Consider the following 22,111-nt stretch of genomic DNA (forward strand, 5'->3'; position numbering starts at 1 on the left):
TAAAGCAACGCAGATGAAACAGGGTGAGATCTGATCTTCTCTTTAAGATCTTAAGTATTTTCTTTTCCTGTAAAAGCTGCCCAAAGTATCTTTGTTTTTATCTACAAAAAAGAAATAAAACTGGAAAAAGGATTATAAAAATTTTGGACTTAAAAAACTTTAAATGGCATCAGTGATATCTTGTGGTGAAGTTTGGTATTACAACTTGTTATTGCATAAAAGAGACTTGGCTTGTAGCCCAGACTTCAGATAAAACTCTTTTGATCTACATAGATATCACCTGTGAGAAACTCAGCTGTAAAGAGAATTTTTGCGTGGCATAACTGGCTTGCTTGAACTATGAATGTAAACCTTTACTGACTTTCAGAGCTATATTTGGGGACTTGCTTTCCTATTTCTTTATCTGAGGAACATTGGTTATTACATGAGATGATGAAATACCTTAGACTATAAAATCTTACTTGACAAGCGACTTCTGCTATAAAGACCACCTATAATACGTGAAATAGAGGTCCCATACCTAGTTATAAAATTATTTTTAACATCTGATTTTAAAATCTTCAACTTAACACACTATTAAGAGAATATGGATGAAGACAAGGAAAAGATCCTTTCCATGTTGAAAGCAATACATGAAACCATTCTTTCAGCTTGTGACAAAATAAGATGCAACATAAAAGAACAAGATGCCAGCTTAGATATACAAACCCAAATTTTGACTACAACCAAAGAACTAACAATGCAGAAGATAACAGAAGAAGTGGAACAATCAAATGCTAAGACAGAGGACTCAGTTGACCAACAAATACAGTTAATGGAAAATCCAGAAAAGGGAGTGACAACACTGAAAATGGAAAAGACATTCTATATAAATCAGAAGAAATTTGAGGAGAAAGAAGAAGAGATTGAATGGAAGATAAACGTATCAGGACAATCATGAGAAATTGGAATACTAGGGAGACGATCTAATAAACACAAATGGGCTAGCCCTTCCATTAAAATGGCAACTAAATGGTCTCTCTTATTTCAAATAATTTATATAATAATAGAGGGAGATCTAATTGAAGATTTAAAAGTACTGACATAGAAGACTAGTTGGTAAAGGAGGAAAGCCAGAATAAGGTTGAAGAAAATTGGGGTTTTGATTTATTAGAGGGGATTTCATATCACTAATTAGAGGGTTAAAAGGAGAAGTTGAGATAAGGGGAATTTTGGTCATTAAATTTAAAGTATTTGGAAATTAGTTGAAAATAAGGGTTCTATTTGTTAATATTTAAAAATTAGACCCAAAAGGAAAAAAAATATGAATATGCTTGATTTATTGATTAACCCAGTTAATATATATATAGATAAGATGTGTATTTTGAATATTAGATTCTGTTATGAATTGAGATAAGGGAAACTTTGGTTACCTAAAGCCTGGAAATTATAAATATCAAATGTTAAATTTGAATATTGATAGGAAACTAAAAATTGGGGAAAAACTAATAACGGGACATTGATTGTCTATAAAGATCAAATGTAAAAGTAATTAAGATAGGTATAAGTTAAAAATTTATTGATAAATGTAATAATGTTTTTACTTAGTTAATATAATAACAACTGTATTAGCTTAAATACGAGATAGTAGATATTAAGGGAAAAAGAGAGGAAATATTTGATGTTGTAACTTGAGATTTGTACTAAAGATTTTTATATCTTATTGAACTATTAACCCAGCCACCAGGCTGCTTTTTAAGTGCCTAAATGTAAAATTATAAAACTAATAAATTATTATTAAAAAAAGAAAATCTGATAAGGATTCCTTCAATTCAAGTCATTAATAAAACATTGAAGAGGGTAGAGTGGAACCTTGCAGAACCCACTTAATTGTTGATGGGTATTTAGTATTTTTTTGTGTATTTCTACAACATGTTGGTATTTGTGTATTCCAACGTTTTTAATGTTGTAATCTGACATTAAATCTATTTTGATTCAGCAGCCGTACAAATATAATACATTATTATTAAATTATTATTATCTCATTTGTTAATTTCCTTTGGCTTGATGAGGAATCACTGATGACTATGATTTTTGAGCCAGCTACATATCAACTTAATAGTCAGGTCATCCTATCCATAATGTAGGTATCTGGCTAACGAGAATATTATGGAATATTTTGGAATATTTAATTCTTTGGTAAAACTGAGAAATATTGTGTCTCCAGAATTTTCATTTTTGATGATAGAGACAACCTTTTCTTGTTCCTGATGATATTTTAATAGTTCTCCAGGATTTCTCAAAGGTAATATATAATGTGAAAATTTAACTAATATGTTCTCCAGCATACATATTTCATAATAGGTAACTAGTTGCAGCTGTCTTTTCAGTGCTATCATAAAAATCTAGAGGAAGGCAATAGAGGGTCAACTGCCAGCCCCCCAGGGTTGGAAACTAAAAACAGGCAATCTGATGCTACTTTTATTATAAGGTCACAGGAACAGAATCTTGCATGTCTGAATGCACTTTCCTCCTTTCTCCCTTTATGAAACTAGGGATAGTCATGTCTGATACACTCTCAAATTATATTTCTGCCTCCTAGTGAGAATTTTTTTATCTAGCTATTTTCTGCCTATAACATCAACAGAGAATTGTCATTATAAAGAATGTGTTATTAATGACAACTAATATTTGGTCAAGATACTAGAAGGCAGACAGGATACCTAATCAGAGAAGCGTGAATGAAAATTTGACTATACTAGAAGACTTAAGTAATTTAGATATCTTAGGGATAGATATGGTCATACATGCCAATTTAATAGAGATTCAAGAAAGATTTTGTGTTTCTAGAATTTTTCTCAGCTTTTGTCATTATTAAACTAAATATACTCTCGAACTTATCTTATTTCTTTATCCTTGAAAAATAAGTACAGTTAGTCCTCTACTAATGACCACAATGGAGCACAGAATTTATGTTGCTAAGTGAGAAATTTATTGACTTTTGCTCCATTTTATGACTTTTCTTGATTCATTTGTTAAGTGAATCGTTACAGTTGTTAACATAGTTGTTAAGTGAATATTAACAAGTTTGCTTGTCAGATGGTCCAAAAGATGATCACATGACCCCAGGACACTGCAACTATCATAAATATGAACCAGTTGTTAAGCATCTGAATCTAAATCACGTGACCAAGGGAATGCTGCAACAGTTGTTAAGTGTGAAATATGATTGTCAGACACTATTTTTTAGTGCCGTTGTAACTTTGAATGGTCATTAAACAACTGTAGTAAATCAAGTACTACCTGTGTAGGATATGGACAAATATTGTTTTGCTCTGCAAATCTGAAATTTTACTTACAGGTTTTTAATGAAACAGCAAATGATTAATAAAGCGCAAAAATCAAGGGTAGCAAAACATGATTTTCTGGTAAACCAGGACTGAGGAAGTTCATCCATACTTACAAAGTTTATTGGGTCATACCAGCTATGGCTGGAAATAGGAAAAGAACTTTGCTGAATTTTTGAGCTAAATAGATTTGTTTTCTTGAAATAAAGAGTTGGGTGATGAATTATGCTAGCTGAATCCTGGGGGTATTTGTGAAGCCTCGCAAAGGCCCTTTCCTAGGAAGCACAATGCTATTTATCCAGGAGATGCCTCTACATTTTTTTTTCAGAGTAGTTGAGGCTCCAACAGCAGATGCTTGAACGCTAGGATTTCACTAATTTCAGGGTACATATTTTGTCTAAAACTATAGTAATGTAAACATATCTTATATAGTTTACAATTCTCTGCTGCTTATTTACGTTATCATATTTTTAAAACCTATGACCATAAATCAAACATTTTATATCAGCAGTTTTCTTCTTTGACAATTAATGATAAGAAACTGATATAAACTTATCTACATTTCAGACCTGAAAAACCTATTTGCACTTGTATAGAAGTATAGTTTGTTTCACTAGATTTGTACAATATTTTGGAAATTTTCAGGGCTCAGGTTTGAAAAAAATGTGAAACACAGGTACGTTTTTGTTATAGACTATATTTTTTGTGAAAAGAAATGTGTTAATGCCAGTGTGATATGTAGATATAAAAACAACTGCCAGAAGTTAATAACCACAAAAATGAACTTGACATAGGCACAATGTGTTATACAGAGGTATACTTGCACGTGTTTGTCAATTTTGTCAAAGGAACAGCTATTCACATAGATAAAGCTTAAAAAATATATTTTAAGGTTTCTTTTTCTATGTTTAATATTATTTGTTTCCAGCTGCATTGAGTGATAGTTCCAGCAAAGACATTTTTTTCTGTTACTTTAGAAACTTGTCATGAAAATAAAATTTATTTTATGCTTCTATTAAAGAAGGAACAATAATTTCTGGCAGCATTTTTTGAATGTCATGAAAAGTGAGGAGAATATGTTTACTTATTTAATATGTCACTTAATTCTATGGTAAAGTATGAATAGAAGTGTTTATGGAATCTTCTGTTTCAAGTGTTAAAATAAATTAATTGGCATCGGTGAAATAAATAGGCAGCATAATTTCCTGATCAGTCTCTAGCAGCAGCAAAATGTCTTGAGCCAGGCTAAATGCTACTTTTTTGAACTGTAGAATAATTTCAAATTTGGGTAGGATTGCTGGGAAGAATGATATACTATACTAATTACATAACATAATGAATCTCAAGATTGGTCATTTGAAGCATTTTTTAGAAATCTGTACAGAAAATCTGATAATTCAAATTATGCTTCCAAAGAATGCTTATCATTATAGAGATACTTTTGTATAAAGGACAATTTTACTGAGCCCAAAATTGCTGTTGCTAAGCAAGACAGTTGTTAAGTGAATTTTGCCCCATTTTACGACCTTTCTTGCCACAGTTGCTAAGTGAATCACTGCAGTTATTAAGTTAGTAACACAGTTGTTAAGTGAATCCAGCTTCTCCATTGTCTTTGCTTGTCAGAAGGTCACACAAGGTAATCACATGACTTCAGGACACTGCAACCATCATAAATATGAGCCAGTTGCCAGTTGTCAGAATTCTGATCATGTGACCATGGGGGATGCTGCAGTGGTCATAAATGGTGAAAAACGGTCATAATTCGCTTTTTCAGGGCTGTTGTAACTTTGAATGATCACTAAACAAACTCTTGTAAATCAAGAACTATCTGTATTAGTTTTACAATACTGAAACTCAGTTAGTGTAGAAGGATACTGGGTCATTAAAAACTCTGATGTGATTATTGCCTGACCATCTACCTCTAATATTATTGAAATATTGATATAGTCATAAGCATGTTAGCAAAGGAAGTAGGAGTTACTAGAAAAAAATCTAAATAATTTCTACTTCCATATCATATGATGGAGGAGAGATAGAAGTGCTAATTTAGAAAATGATATAGTAAAGAGTACATCAGGGTACTTGTCAGCTGTACCAATTTTTTACTTCAAGACTAGTACTATAATATGTTCAATTTAGAATCCTGATAGATTAAAAAGCATCAGTTGCTTGTAGATTTCTAATCTGAATATATCACATCTAACCTTCAGCATCTATAATATCTTCCTTTTATATTCAGAATTTTGTTCATATGAAAGGCTTGATTAAAGTACAAGACCACTGGATAATAAAAAAGACACCAAGAATCTAAATTAAATAGCAATTTTATTTAAGCAAATTAGAATTTTAAACTTCCAGTCTTCATTAGCATGCTTAATCAGAGCTATCCATTGAATTGTAAATTTATACAATTAGTATTAGGAACAGGTGTTATTCCTGTCAAATGAAGAGTTCTAACTTTATGATATATTAATCCACATAGTTAATAGTTAAATGGTCTGAAACCATTCTACATTTATATTTGCTTTCTTAGCTAATTTACTGGTTAACTCACTAAAAAACAGCTGTCAATAGTTATGTCTTCAGCCTTCCTAGGTCCTACCTCATTCATTCTCAATCATTTTTCTTTAAATATCCATGTTGACTGGTCAGTGGTGGTGTCTTGAGAAGTGGGCACACCATAACTTTTAAGTCTGGCAATTGCCCTTCTTTATAAGAGGAATTTGCAATCATTTAAACCATGACCATTCTTTCTTCACTGTAGGTCAAACCAATCAGGATGGTGAAGGATCATGTTCACAAATGATAGTGCTTCTCTCATAGAGGACAGTGGCACTTCCTCGGAATTTAGTTTTGAATGAATCCCAGATACCGTCATTTCAAATTCTAGAAAGCATTTCACTTTTCAGATGGAAGTAAAGCATCATGAATCTCATGTCCCTCACTCCCAACCTGTACATTCATAAAAAAGAAAAGTGGAGATTGAATGTTTAAGATCAAAAGAACTATACTATAGACACATTTTGCCTGATTCATGTGAATGGTAAACTGTCAAGAGTGAAAATCTTTAAAAATAGCTGCAGATTCTGCCCCCACCTCCACCAAGCATTTAGCATGTAATGTATACAAAGTTCAACGAAAGTTTCTTTGTGATGTTTGGCTAATGATGTTTGACTAATTGACAAATAAGTATCACTAAGTCCATCGGAGAGGGTAGACATAAAACATAAGACAACAATTATAGATGGCAAGCTTTATTATGTTTTTTTTCTGTTCTGTATTAATTCAAAAGGCAAAAGCATTATAGGTTAACATACAACTACAACATATACCTGATCTGGCTAGTAGCCAAAACAATATATCCGGATACCATCCAGTCTGTCCTGTTCAAGGTCTCCTTGGATGACATCCCAGTCTAAAAAGATCTCAGTATTAGATTGCTCTGTCAAAATAATTTAAAATCTTTGACCTTAGATTTCTGACTCTCTAGATATTTTGCAGGTACATGGTAAATCAGCTTAAGCTATTGAATGCCAGCTATCGATTGTATTAGTTTATTTACATTTGGCTAAGATGTCTCTTCCTTCCTGCAAGATTTACAAGTACATTTGTTAATTTATTCAATTGGGGAGGTTAATCTCTAGAGTGGGGCTGCACTTTTTCTATGGTGATCGTATCTTTTCTAGTTGACCTTTAACAATATTTAGTTTTGTATTTTTTTTAAAAATGTTTTAAAAAATTTGGGTGGCAATTAATATTGTAATGCTACTAATTTGTTGTCTAATATGCTTCACTTTTATATACCACTCAAAACTTTGATAATGGGTAGTTTAAAAGTCAAATAATCTCCTTTTTTTCTTTCCTTAAAATAGCTGCTGAAAGAAACTGATAAGTATTAAAATATGCACGCAATGCTAAATCATTAAAACACATCACTGCATTAATTATGAAATAGAAGGAGAAATAGAAATAGAACAGAAGTTAATGATCTATAATAGATCTTAAGTGACAAAATAATCCAATGCTGGTTTAAAAGAGAATTTTTAGTTTCTGATGATGAAGAAGCTCAGCTTACATGTTGCTGTGTCAGGCACTGTCATGGTGCTGTGCTATATATAAGGGTTTTTAATACTTGATTGATATAAGACTTGATTGATAAGTATCTTGTCCTGTATATATCTTTAGTAGTAATGCTCTGCAATTTGAATTGCACTTGTAGGTGAACTGGTAACCAGTGCAGTAGATAAAATAAAAGTGCCATATGACAGCTGAGTTGAAAATTTTGAATTGTTTTTAATTCAATTTGAAATAAAATACATTATAGTAATTGCATTAAGACATTACTAATATATACAGGGTTATGATCTTGTTGGATTCTACCAAGATGGAAACCAATGATCAATGTCAAAGTAATGCAAAATCAATTTTATTTATTTATGCAAATTTAATGCTTTAATTAATAGCTGATACCTCCTCCTCTGCTCAGTAAGCTTTTACTGTTATTTAGGAAGAAGGAAAACAGGTTTCATTTTTCCAACAGTTGTTTGTCACAACATCTTCATGCTCAGCTGCATGTTCTTTTTCTTCTATCAAATAGCATATCCCAGTGACTAAGTGTATGCATGGAAAATAGGAATAAATCCCCCTAAATTTTAGCCTAGCCAAATAAATGTTATCAATGCAGTCCCCCCCAAACATATAACACCATAAATTATCTAGTAAACAATTAGTTTGCAGAAGTTTCCTATTTATTAAATTATCAATTTATTAGTTTAGATTTCACTAAAGTATCTTTTCCTATAAAGGGCTTCCCTTTATTTTTGTAAGTAATTAAAAGTGTAGTTGCAATGGGATTTATTGTGAAGCTACAATATACAAGTGATAAATGGAGTCTGCTTCTAAAAACACCAGATTTGTAGTAATCTGCCTTTTGAGGCAAAAGAGAGAAAGACTTGTAAATGATGATAAAAAGTATTTTTGGTATAAAATCATTTCTAAACATTCTTGGGGGAAATAAACAGAAAAACTAGTTTTTTTGATACACAAATTCCATGAGAATGGAGGACCAAGCACAATACAGCCCCTCAAACAAAATAAATAATGACAACAAAAAAAGCAAATGTCTTGGGACATCCAAATTGCACAAAAGAAAGAGAAAGAAAATAGAAACATTATTCTATTATCAGGAAATACATATATTTGCTACCTATCATTCAACATGTTAAGCAATATTAATAAATGTTAGAATTAGAATTAGAATAAATATTAGAATATGCTGGCTTTTAGCAGCATATAAAAATAAAATGTTCTCAAGGCAAAAGGTTCTATGACATGATTCAGAAAAATATTGTTTGTATTTCAAGTTATTCCAAAGTAACCATCTGTAAAAAAAAAGTTGTAATTCAAAAATTGTTTACAATTATGTATATTTTCTGACCAAAAGGGGGAAATTAGGATATTAGGATACTAGTAGGATATTCCTTATCACATTTTTATGCATTTTCATTCAGAATCCATTGAGAAACCTAATTTTGCAAGAGAATCCCAAAGGTGCTTTTTTTCAAAAGGCAATTGGACTTTCTTTTTCCTTGAAGATGTTTTGCTTCTCATTCAAGAAGCTTCTTTAGTTTTCACTGAATGTGGAGGATGAAAGGATTTACGTATATTCTTTGTGGACATCTGGTCATTAGCACTCTTTCTGAGAGCCGTTGAGGCCACTTGGAGTTTGTGCCCTTAGTCACCGGAATAGTGCAAATGGGTGTGGAACCTTCTTGGAACTGCTGAAAGGATCATGTTGTAGACTGGAGATAGGTGGTGTTGTATCTCTCCCCCTCTGTTGAGAGAGGGCTCTTCAATCTTAATGTAGAGGACCTCTTTGATTCAAATTGACCCATATATTGATACATGGTTTCTGTTGCTATAATTCTCTTCCTCACCCCTTTCAAAGAGTATTGACTCACTTCAATACAGTTGCTAATATTTCCCTATTTCTATTGCCTTCAAACACCGGCAATAGTTAATCATTTCCAGTTTGTAATGCTTCCTATCAGTTTCAGGTACTTTCATGGCTTGGTTCCCATTGCAGGTAGTCCTTCGACTTACAACCACAATTGAGCCCAAAATTTCCATTGCTCAGCAAGACAGTTGCTAAGTGAGTTTTGCCCCATTTTATGACCTTTCTTGTCATAGAGGTTAAGGGAATCACTGCAATTGTTAAGTTAGTAAGATGGTTGTTAAATGAATCTGGCTTCCACATTGACTTTGCTTGCTGGAAGTCACAAAAATTGGTCACGTGACCTGGGACACTACAACCATCATAAATACAGGCCCATTTTATGCTACCAAATTTTAATCAGGTGACCATGGGGATGCTGCAACAGTCTTAAGTGTGAAAAATTGTCATGTCACACTTTCAGTGCTGCTGTAACACAGTCACTAAACAAATGGTTATACAAACTAACTGTATTTTACTAAATATCTGTAACAGTGACAGGATTCCCAGATGTGGTTTAAACAACTTTAATCCAGGTTTAACAAAACATGAAATAATATATATTATGCATGGATAAAGCATGAGTTGTTTTTAGCAAAAGCAAGAAATGCTTGAAGTACATTTGTTATTAAAAATACACTAGGCTATTTTTAAACTTTTTAGCTAGGGCAGGTTTAACTAGTAATTTCTGTCTTCAGAACATTAAATAAAAACATTTTTCTTTCAGAGATATATGTAATATAATAATGTACACATTCAGAAGAAATATGGTAAAATACAAGTAACAAATATTAATGACTGCTGAATATGTAGTTAATGCAGAGTTTCTTGAACATAATGGACTAAAATCAATGGATTAAAGATAATATTGATTCCTGTGGGTCTACTACAGTTATTACTACAGTCAGCTCTATTATTTTATGGTGCTGTCTTTTATAATATAAGTTTGGAACCAGTCCAATAAATGCAAATTCAATGAAAACTGATTAGAAGATTATATGGCTTATAGTATATAAGATTTATAACAGATGATAAAATGAATGTCAGTATGGACAGTATTTACTGAGCTGAACATAGATTATTTGAATTCAGACTATTGAAAGCAATGCATCTCCACACATTTCAGAAGAAAAAAACAACCTTAAAGAGTTTATAAATTAAATGGCTATGAGAATGTTTAAAGGAGCCAGATAAAAACCTTTTCTTCATACCATTTCAATAATGCATAATGCTACTGTATTAAAAAAAAATCTTACATTTCTTGACGTTTTGAAAACTGTCTTGTTCCTGCTTGGTCAAAATCCTGTTGAGTGCAAACAAGTGGAAACTGTACTATACAATTTTAGAATCTGTCACAAATAAGGGGAAAGGTTTTAATAAATGCAATATTGCATATAGTTTTATTTTGTCTTATATTATAAATGCTAGAAAGTAATCTAGAGTAATCTTCTTAAATTTGTTATCCTCTGAAATTTTTATTTCATTTCTAAAGCCAATTCTTCTACAAATTCTTATAACAATTTGTTAATTTATAGAATATATATTTATATATCTGTACATTTAGTATAAACTAAACTATTTAGTTTATACTTTTATATTATATGTAATATTGAGATTAAAATATTTTAAGTTCTCCCTGCTTGCAAAATGTATGCAGAAAGTACACATTAAAATATATTTAAATATAATAAATACAATATAATGCTGTACATATAATTTAATCCAGTTTCTTATTTTTTAGTTCTTTAAAATGTTTTATTAGCATTACTAATTTAGAGATTATGAAGATATTTAACATTGTATTTCTAAATTTAATACGTTTTCTCCATTGCTATGGATTTATAGATTTAAGTTTATATGTCACTTTCTTTGTACACAAGACCCAGCACGGCTCTAAAATTCAAAATTATAAAAAAAAACAATCAAGAAGAGTTAATATTATTGATTAAAATCAATATCAGGCTTTCTGTTTACATAAAAAAAATAAGTACGTGTCTGTAAACATGGAAATTCCAGTTAGTAATATGGCCCATACAGTATGCCAGCCATGAATCTTTGTTATCTAATCATTTCTCATTTTAAAGTTATGCAAATATTTTGTTGCAACATGTTTTACAAATTAGCTCCTGGAAAGTTATTATCTTCACTGGTTGTTCTTCCATTGGTACAAAAACATTTTCTCTGATATTCCTATAGTTTTCTTGATTTCATAAGTCTCTCTCAATACATTTCCTGGCAAGAAATTCAAATGTTTCAAACAATCAGAATAATTTATGTGCTGTTCGTCTTAGTTTCCTCTTTGTAAATTCTCCAGTCATCTGCTAGTGCCATATTGTAATGTATTTAGGGAAAAGGTATTCACCAATCCTAATATATGAATGTACCCCCATGGAATAATAAAGTATATAAAATATATATTATTTAAGATTCAGAGCTTGGATGCAAATGCCTATTTACTGTGATAATTTCCTGTAAAATTAATATAATCTTTTATTGACATATTTGTTTAACTGTGGTTTATAGAATAAATTAAATTGGTTGATTGCATACAAGAGATAAACAATCCAGTTTCCAAAGAATTTTATGTTAAGGTTGACAGCTATTTAATCTATATTTTGAGCAAAGTTGTCATAGCTAAAAGGAAGAACAAAACACGAGCAACATTTTGGAGGTAGTTTATAATGTCCCTGTTATAACTAAATATGAGTTCCCCTGATTGTTATATCTCACTGTTGAATGATGGCAATGATAACCTAAAAGACTGTCTCAGTTTTTATGAAATGTATGAAGAAAATTGCAACAAGAATTTTATATTGGCATACATGTTAACCAAAATCTGAACCTTTTGCAGGCCTTCATACACTTCCTTTAAAATAGCTTTCATTTTATGTAATATTATTTTTACTGTTAATTGCATTTTTACACCACACAAACTGCTTTGAGCACATTAAAGAAAAATATTTGAGATGTTTAAAGTAAATTAAATCTTAGCTATTGGGGAATATTGAGATGTTAAAAAAAATAATCACCGTCTTTAGAGAAATAAAAAGTTTGGATAGTGAATTATTAAAAAACAAGATACCTTTAAGGCTACCCTGAACATCATAGTTCGTTTATATTACAGTATCATCCCGGGCGGGATCCTCAACGAGGCTCTGATAATGTCTCCAACAAGTCTTCAGACAGTGATGTCAGCGATGTATCAGCAGTCTCGAGAACCAGTAGTGCATCCCGTTTTAGCAGCACTAGTTATATGTCTGTGCAATCAGAACGGCCAAGAGGAAACAAGAAAATTAGGTAAGAAACTATAAGTCAGCTTTAATCTTGTTTTCTGTGAATTGAGCTGGATCCCAGTATCATCTTTTCTGGGACATTTTCTGAAATTTCAGCTTAGCCTTCTGTATTTGTTCATGTTCAGATTCTTTGAAAGTATGTAAGTTACTTACTTTCAAAACAAACTGTTTACTAAAACTCCACACTATAGGGCAATTTAAAATAAATGTTCTGGATTATAATAGTAAGATGTATGGATCTTAATCATAAATTTATGCCATGGTAGTGTAAACCTCATAAAGATGTTCCTAAAATAGGCCACTTCTAAAAACTTCCTTCCCTCAGTACTGCTTTAATTCTGCCTGTAAGTGAGCCAAATTGTCTTCCAAGTGAATCAGGATACTGTAAACTTCATGATGCATTATGTGTGCAGCTGTATGAACCTTAACATTCTTCCTGCAGACAAGATAATTTTTAATGTTGGTAGTGGTTATAGATTCCACAAAGACATAGAGTAGTATTACAGATGTGTATTTGTGTACAGCACATGCAGAAAGATCCATAAATATTTTTGTCCTGCATCTTAAAGAATATCTATGCAGACATTTTTGTCATTCATGTTATTCTACAGTCTTCTTGCCATTTCTACTCTTAAAAATAGTAAGACTCTATCTTAATTAGTTCGTAGAATTGGGCTGCATGTTTTTTTTCTTTCATCATTGCCATTTAGCATTTATTTTGTGGCTGTCCTCCCCCACTCTCAGCTCAGTAAAAAGTTTTGATTCTGTCTAGCTTTCCTAACTGGCTTCTGTCTTCTTTTTTTATTTGCTTGCATGCTTCCTCAATTTTTGTTTACCTCAGAAGATCACATGAGGAAAGAAAAGAGGGATGGGAGGAAGGGGATGGGGAAGTATTCCTTGAGAAAGAAGAGGAGAATCAGGAACTGGAGAAAAAGTTGGATGAACAAGATGATGAAAAGGGGGAAGGGGAGGAGGTGACAAAGAACTGTGATGAGGAAGATAAAGAAGCAGAAGAGGATGAAGGGGCCCAAGAAGAGATAACTGAGGAAGGAACAGAAACAAACAATAAAGAGGATTTGCAAAGGAGATATTCACAGGATGATCTCAGGTAAAAGTAGATTTCTATTTGTTAGAGAGTTCTATCATTTGCAGTAGCATCTTTATGTTTCCTTTTTGTGTCCATCATTAAATTTAAGCTTAGTATTTTAATAGTCAACCAATGTTCTATTTCGTTAAATTATTTTAAGAAATAACAAATTACAGAAATATTACCCATCTTGTATAGCATATCTTCTCAACCTTTTCTTCACCATTGACCTCCTCTAAATACCTTTTGTGGCCATGGACCTTGGTCACGGACCACCAAGACCTAACTCAAAATTTAAATCATAATCTTTCTTCAAGCCTTCATGGACCCACTGTAATGACATTGTGGCCCCCCAGGGGTCCGCTGACCACAGGTTGAGAAACTCTGTGGTATAGTCTAGAAATTAAGGCCAACAATTGATTGATCTTGATTCACATTAAGCTGGAATTCATGAGATAAATATAGAAAGGCCATCTAGTTCTTAGATTTTTGTCATATTAACAGAATTCTGTCATACTGACATATTTCATGATATATAAATATAACATTCTGGAGCTCTGTAGATAGAATTATTTAAGCAGAATGGACATTGATATGGATGGTCTTAAATGTCATTAATACAAACCATATGAAGAAAAGACAATATATTTTTCATTTTTGTTCTCATAAGGGAATAATTTTATCATTGAGGATAATAATGGGTTACTCAAGCCATCCATTATTTAATGTATGAGCAGAATCTTGCGGAAACTGAGGGAATATGCTATAAAATTCTATTCTTATCTGAAGGGGGAGATACTTTGATCAATAGTATTAATTCTATTATTAGTATTATATGTTTTAAAGCTTTCAGAAATGGATATATTATTACAGGTTTTGTTTTCTGAACATGAGCCTCTTCACAAAATCACAGAATCATCCTCTAGGAAGCCATTTAGGCACTGAATCCAAAACCCTATTAAGTGCAGTAATTAAAACTGAAATAGCTTGGATGCTTGAATGTATCTATTGAAAATGAACCAACCATTGTTATGGGTAACTGGTTCAACTGTTAAACTAGACTTTACTGTTTTTCCCCCTAACATTTAACTGGAAATTTTTCTGTAAGTGAAATACACTGGTGTCCTACAATCTGTTATAATGTCTTCCATGACATTCTTTTCAAATATTTGGAGAATGTTAACATGACTTTCTTGTTCTTCAGTTTTTCCTTAAAGGGTTTAGTTTCCAATGCTAGACCATCCTTGTTGCTGGTTTCTAAGCCTGTTCCAATTTTGTTTGAAACTTTCTGACATTTTACTGCTCAGAACTATAAATAGAATATTAATACTGACCAGCACAAGGATGATTTGGAAAATAGATTTTTATAGGTATAACCAAAAATTGTGTGTGTATTTTTTTAGCCACACCATTCTACTATAATCACAAAATATTTTTAAATATTATTGATAAGCCAGATATCTCTTGTCCTATACTTGATTTATTTTTCCTAAGTGAAGAGTTTGATTAAATCTCAGTCTGTTGCTTTTTTTCCATTTTTCCAATTTATCAAGATTATTTTAAATTTTACTTCTGTCTTGTAGGCTATTCACTATCCCACTGAGTTTTAAGTCTTCTAGTAATTTCTTAACTAGTAGTTTCACATTTTTATCCAAGTCATTAATAAAGGTCTTGTAGAATACTGGGTTCAAGTCTGAACATGGTTGCATCCAGTCGGTATCTCCTTTCAGTTTGATGAACCACGCTTGAGAACGTTTTTTCAGATCACATAGGCAAAATACAAACTTTTCTTTCACTACTGAATTTCTTTATATTTTTTATCAAATTTTTATGGCATCTGATTTCACAAATAGCTACTCTGTGCAACATACAACAATTAAAATAGTGGGGGACAGCACGATGGAAGTGGTTGATTGAGTAATAACAGATTTTAACTTTTTATGTTTTAACTGTAAATATGTAAGCCGCCCAGAGTTACCCTATGGTAAGATGGGCAGCAAATAAAAAATAAAATAAAATAATAAAATATAGAAATAGTAATAGAAAAGTAGTTGGGCTTGACTGTATTGTTTTTACTCAGAACAAAATCTCTGGGACATGAGAATTGGCTGTAGAAATAACTGGAAAGGAATTCATAATGCTGGGATTGGGAAATTAAAAGCCGAGTATGACCATTGGTCAGCATAAGGGAGAGAAGAAATGAACAAAGGTAAGGAGGAAATTTTGAAGGCATATGTGGCCAAGTATTGCTCAGGAGACAAAAGGTCATAAGAATCCAGAAGGCAGAAAAAGCAGGAGCAAAATGTTTCAGCCTAGAAAAAATAATCACTCAATCAGTGCACAGAAAAAAACCTGTAAGATTGTTACACGTATTCTGTTTTGCATGATCTTCATTCACTGTAGTTCCAGAGTATTTTTTAAAGTGTAAAACATTGTATATACTCTTGTCTTCCTGTGTTCTACGTTTATATTTATTGGGTTTTGTTTGCAGCTTTTAAAATAACAATTCATATGTATGTTTTGAGCAAAATCTGGAAAACTGGAGTTTAAAGGATAATTTTGTTTCATCCTATATAGTTTTGGAAATTGCGATTAATGTCTAATAACCATAGATGAAACTAGTTTAGATAACAACATGAAAACAAAATTCGACCCACATTGATCTTCAGTTGATCCTGGCATCATACTGCTTCCTCTTGACAATTGACAAGCACTCTTGTAAACTTAAAACAATACAAAATAATTTGTTAATAGAGATTACCATACTTTTGTAGAAGACAGAAAAGGATATGTTTAATTATGAGTACTGCTTTAATTTTACTTACTTTCCCAATGGTTTTTCTAGTTATTTAAAGGCTCTCCATACCCGGTTCTCTGTGTGGATGCCACTTCTGGAAGTCCATTCTGGGCCTGGGCAACAAAAAATTAATTATCGGTTCTGCCGAAGTGGTGCGAACTGGCTGAATCCCACTACTGCCCTATTCTAAATCCATTATCAGAGTCATTGTTTTTAAGTATATATATATATATATATATAAAACCAAGATCATGGCAACTGGCCCTCTCAATTCCTGGCAAATAGATGGGGAAGAAATGGAGGTAGTGACAGATTTTGTTTTCCTGGGCTCCAAGATCACTGCAGATGGGGACTGTAGCCAAGAAATTAAAAGACGCTTGCTCCTGGGGAGGAAAGCCATGGCAAATCTAGACAGCACACTAAAAAGCAGAGACATCACCCTGTCAACAAAAGTGCGTATAGTCAAGGCTATGGTCTTCCCAGTTGCAATGTATGGCAGTGAAAGTTGGACCATAAGAAAGGCTGAGCGCCAAAGAATTGAGGCCTTTGAACTATGGTGCTGGAGAAGACTCCTGCGAGTCCCTTGGACTGCAAGGCGATCAAACCGGTCAGTCCTAGAGGAGATCAATCCTGACTGCTCTTTAGAAGGCCAGATCCTGAAGCTAAAACTCAAATACTTTGGCCACCTAATGAGAAGGAAGGACTCACTGGAGAAGAGCCTAATGCTGGGAAAGATCGAGGGCAATAGAAGAAGGGGACGACAGAGAATGAGGTGGCTGGATGGAGTCACTGAAGCAGTAGGCGTGAGCTTAAATGGACTCCAGAAGATGGTAGAAGACAGGAAGGCCTGGAGGAATGTTGTCCATAGGGTCGCGATGGGTCGGACACGACTTCGCAGCTAACAACAACAACAAATATATATATATATATATATATATATATATATATATATATATATATATATATATATATATATATATATATATATATATATATATACATACACACACACACACACATACATATACACATACATACACAGTATATATATACACATACATACATACTCCAATCATATTTGCTAATTACAGAAATCTTTTCCGCAAGCTTTCAATTTATTTAATAACAATCAGCAGTCTATCATGTTACCTAAGCTTATATTATTATTTTATTTCATGTATTTTTGAATGTTTGTTGCCTTAAATTTAAAACATAGTAAAAATAGTTTTTAAATTTTTTATGACATTTTATGCTCCAATTTCATTGAATGAGCTGAATTTTTATATTCAGTTTAGCTAATATACAGTATTTCTCTTATAGAAAGCTTCAGTTTGTGTGTGTGTGTGTGTGTGTGTGTGTAATCTAACATATAATTGGGCTACATAAATATCCACTATAACAATTCTGAATGACAATGAATTAAATATTATTTGTTTCCATTATAGGTTGACGTATTAAGAAAATCAAAATTTTAACTGTGTTTTACACTGTTAAATACAATAAGTATGCTTATCTACAATATAATTCAAAGTATTCATTTCAAAGTAGCTCTAGTGTGCTTGTGCATATTCATATTAGCATATTTTTCAGATAACCCCTATCTTTACATTTTCTCTTTGTAAGTAAAATATTAACCAGTCTGTTAGATATAGATTCTACCTTTCTTGCAGGGGCTGCCTTTGCAGTCTAAAAGAGGGGGGGGGGGAATGAAAGCCAAAAACAGCCTTTCCCCCCTTTTTCACAGCACAAACCAACCCCAGCCCTACCCAGGAAGTCTTTGCAAAGAAATCCCCATTTGCAGGAGTATAATTGCTATGTGCTTTATCCCTAGGCAGAACCAGCCTCATACAGTTAAGCAGCTAGACTGGGTATGCCTTATTAGCAGCCAGAGCAAGAAGATGGCAACAATGATCAGCTGGGTGTCAGGGGACCAAAAGGGCACTGATGGGGGCAAATAGGTAGATGGGGGGGTTGCAGTGCCGCTGAGGTTGTAAGTGCAAAAGGGCTGGCAAGTGCCCAAAATTTGATCACATGACTGCAGGCACACTGCAACAGCCAGAACTTCACAACATCCCTTTATTCAGCACCGTTGTAACTTTGAACTGTCACTAAATGATTGGTCACAAGTCAAAGACTATCTGTATGCCACCAGTGGCTAACTGATATTCATATATAAGAATAATAAATTATAAAAACATACACAATGTATTTCTTATATGGTTATAAGATTACTGTTTAGCGTACCATAATAGCAATGCCATAGCTTTTCGGTCAAATTTACAAATAAGTTTTGTGATGAGACAAAACAATAACTATTGTACAATCAAATGCAAAGAAATTTGATCTTTTCAACTTTGGTGACAAACCAATTTCTGTGTGAATTAATTGCTTCTCCCAATAGTCATCCCAAACCTTCAGTCTGAAACCTTCCTTTACTGTCTTATTTTTTCTTTTATGGCATTGTCTACCCATCGTCTTGGCTGACAGTGTTTTCACATCTAAAATGCAAAGCAGACAGATTGGTGCTACAGAACAGAACATAACTAAAAGCACCAGCATCAGTGGGGAGATGTATGCACTAGAGAAGAACGATGGCAGCCAGTCTGATACAGCGGTGGGCACTGTGGGAGCAGGTGGAAAAAAACGGCGATCCAGTATTGGTGCAAAAATGGTAGCTATCGTGGGGCTTTCACGGAAAAGCAGGAGCACCTCACAACTCAGCCAAACTGGTAGGATTAAAATTCCAGTTTCCATTTTTTTGTTGTGCGTGAACTTTAAGCTTATAATCTACATTTTTAGGTGAAGTGTAATGTAGTTCAGAATGTTTATGATTTATGAAAATGATTGTTCAGCATTTCTTTAACATTACCGCAGTATTGGGGCTAAATGCAAATTTAAAGGTCTAAATTTAGAAAAGGGAGAAATGTTCTCTATTCATCACCATTAGATGGAATGCATTGCTATAATGAATGCTTTGTAAGAATGTTTGCAGCACATTTTGAAAAATGTTTATACACAAAAACAAAGAAGCTTACAAATAAAAGCAAAAAAAAGATATTTATAAATAATCCATTTTCATCTATTTTATTGTTAACGTCTGCTTAGATTAATTAACTTCTGCTAAAGATTAAAGCTGTTGGTTTATTTTTTAAAAACCCATTGTTTTTTAACTTTAATATTTAATTTTCAAATACAATGCCAAAGCAAATATTATAATGTATAATTCAATGTTACAAAATGCTCTATGAATTAGATAATCAAAGAAACAGTTTAACTGAAAAAGTTCTCTGTGAGACACTGTGGCTTGAACATTGGAATAAGTGTGATTGAGGTTTTTCCTACTTGATGTGCAAAGTTATATAACAATCTGAAACAGAGTTTTAAATAGCAATACTTATCTTTTAAGTGTCAGAATGCAGTTATGGTGCATTAATCTCTCTGTTGCATCCTTCTCGTGGCTCAGCTCATGTAAATGAATAACTCAAAATGTATCCCTCTTAGAGGTTTCAGTTAATCAGCATTTCATCTACAATAAGCACAACTAAGTCTGGCTTTCACTTATTATTTATCATACATTCAAAGGAAGTGTTTGACTTGTGTCCTAATTTCTATTATATAGTAACATTATATAACGTAGTGGTTTCTGGATTAGAGAGCAGGGGTTTGAAACAGATTGTACTAAGGACAATGCAAAATTGCTTGGAGAATAGCTTACTAGTGCTAGCAGCTTACTAGTGCTAGCACTAAACATAAAAAGCAAGTAATTGTCAGTTCAACCAAATTGTCCATTCCCCAAAAATATATGGTTATATCTATAAATACTAAATATTTTGTACAGTAAAAGATGTATTTAATGACTTCAGTATAATGTTCTTGCAACTTCAATGTAACTATATTTGAAGATGTATTCCTACTGTATACATTCAATTATGTAAAGCATATATAAGCAAACAGGTAGTCCTTGAGTTATGATGGTTCTGTGCTTGGAAAACCTCTGATGTCAAGCAGAGTGCAGGGCCGGAAACCATCAGGGTGGCAGGACAAGTGGAATGTCAGCAGCAGGCTGGCAGATTGGCAGGGAGAGTAGAGCATAGGATGGCAGGGGCTTTGCCTTGCACAGTCTTGAGGTGGCACTCTTCAGCAGTGATGCTGGACTAAAAAAGTGTTGCGTAGTGGGTTCTGGAGAGCAGGAAGGACGCCGAGACGACGAGTACAACATAACAGCTCTTTATTAGGTAGAAGTGACTGTACTGGGGAATAGGGCTACCTGCACTCTTTATATATCTGGCCAGTACCCGGCCAGGTATACAACCAACCAATCGGATTGAACCTCTGTTTCCCGCCGAAATTGCTTCCTGCCAAAACAGTTACAGTTCAACGCCTCCTGGTGGTGACTCTTATACAATGCTTTAGATGTTCCTAAAAGCCTAATACATAACAAAAAGAAACCTGGGAGAAGTGGTGACCAGCTGAGACTGTTGAAGGCCCCAGGCCAGTCCCAGTGAAGTAGAGGATGGCAAGGAGTACTGCTCAACCAAAAGGGCAGAGATCAGGTGCAGATGGGGGGGTTGTTGAAGTGCCCCTGTAGTTGTAAGGGTTAGCGAGCTGTCAAGTACCTGAATTTTGATCAAGCCACCGCAGGCATATTGCAAAATCTGTAACTTTGGGCAAATAACAAAAGTCCCATTTATTTAGTGCTGCCATAACTTCTGATAGTCGCTGAATGAATGGTTGGAACTCGAAGAACTACCTGTAGTTATAATTTATGCCTACAAACTAATATCCTTTTTAATATAGATGAAAACATTGTATTTAGTAAGCTTCAGAACAGATGGTTCCCAGTCCTTTCTCTGTCTAGCTTGTGATCTGTTAGAATTGTGATTACCTTCATGCTTGACATAAACAGTGTTTTAATTTTGAAGTACTAACTATGCAATACTCTGGCCCATCCTACATGCTGCCAATATTACTCTAATTACACCAACTTTTCTGTATGAAATCATAAGATCAATTGATCAAGCAAAGTTCAGATGGAAATTGGTGAATGGGCATTTTTGTATATATGGATATTGCAGATGTTTATGCTTAAAACAAAGTAGTTGTAGAAAACATCTCATTTAAACTGGCATTGTTAAGGAGTGGAATGATAAGTACTGTACTGCAGGCAAAGGGAGCTGAAGCATTTTTTAAGCCCTGGAAAACAGGATATTTGGAAGAGACGTAGGCAAAGATCTTCCTTATCTGCTACATTCACCAGAGTATAAGGGGGGTAATAATCACATTATATAGATAAAGCACAAAATATGTGTACTTATCGAATTTTTAGAATGTTTCATTTTCTCTAGTTACTACCGTAGTTCCTTCTATGTTTTTCTATAATCTTTATATATAATTTTAGGCACGTATCTCTTAGACTTTTACTTTTCTAATGCTTCCTTTCTGTTACTCTAATATATGCATTTTGTCCCATATATTCTTAATATAAACATTTTTTTTAGAGAAGTATATTACAATGTCTCAGAAATGCTAGTACTGAACAGTAGCAGGATTCCAATTCACATCAAATATTGATTCATAACTTGTATTATTTACAAGCCTGTATCGTAATATGGAGTG

The 22,111-nt window shown here is 33.1% G+C and overlaps 1 protein-coding gene across 22 annotated transcripts in view; it reads left to right on the forward strand.

The window, feature by feature from the left end:
- The window catches only part of RIMS2 (regulating synaptic membrane exocytosis 2), a gene marked incomplete at both ends in the record, with an annotated part of 289,996 nt that overhangs the window by 247,688 nt on the left and 20,197 nt on the right, over positions 1–22,111 (forward strand). For 4 of the 22 annotated variants that reach the window (XM_081324264.1, XM_081324268.1, XM_081324270.1 and 1 more), the window contains 2 exons: positions 12,443–12,615; positions 18,983–19,224. The exons of 17 other annotated variants lie outside the window; for them this stretch is intronic. In XM_081324264.1, coding sequence (XP_081180390.1) covers positions 12,443–12,615; positions 18,983–19,224 — 415 coding nt within the window. Of the gene's footprint in view, positions 1–12,442; positions 12,616–13,455; positions 13,720–18,982; positions 19,225–22,111 lie in introns of all 22 variants that reach the window. One more of the 22 variants, XM_081324253.1, reaches the window with a different exon arrangement.

The sequence above is a fragment of the Vipera berus genome, assembly GCF_964194415.1.
Source record: "Vipera berus genome assembly, chromosome: 3".
Taxonomy (NCBI): domain Eukaryota; kingdom Metazoa; phylum Chordata; class Lepidosauria; order Squamata; family Viperidae; genus Vipera; species Vipera berus.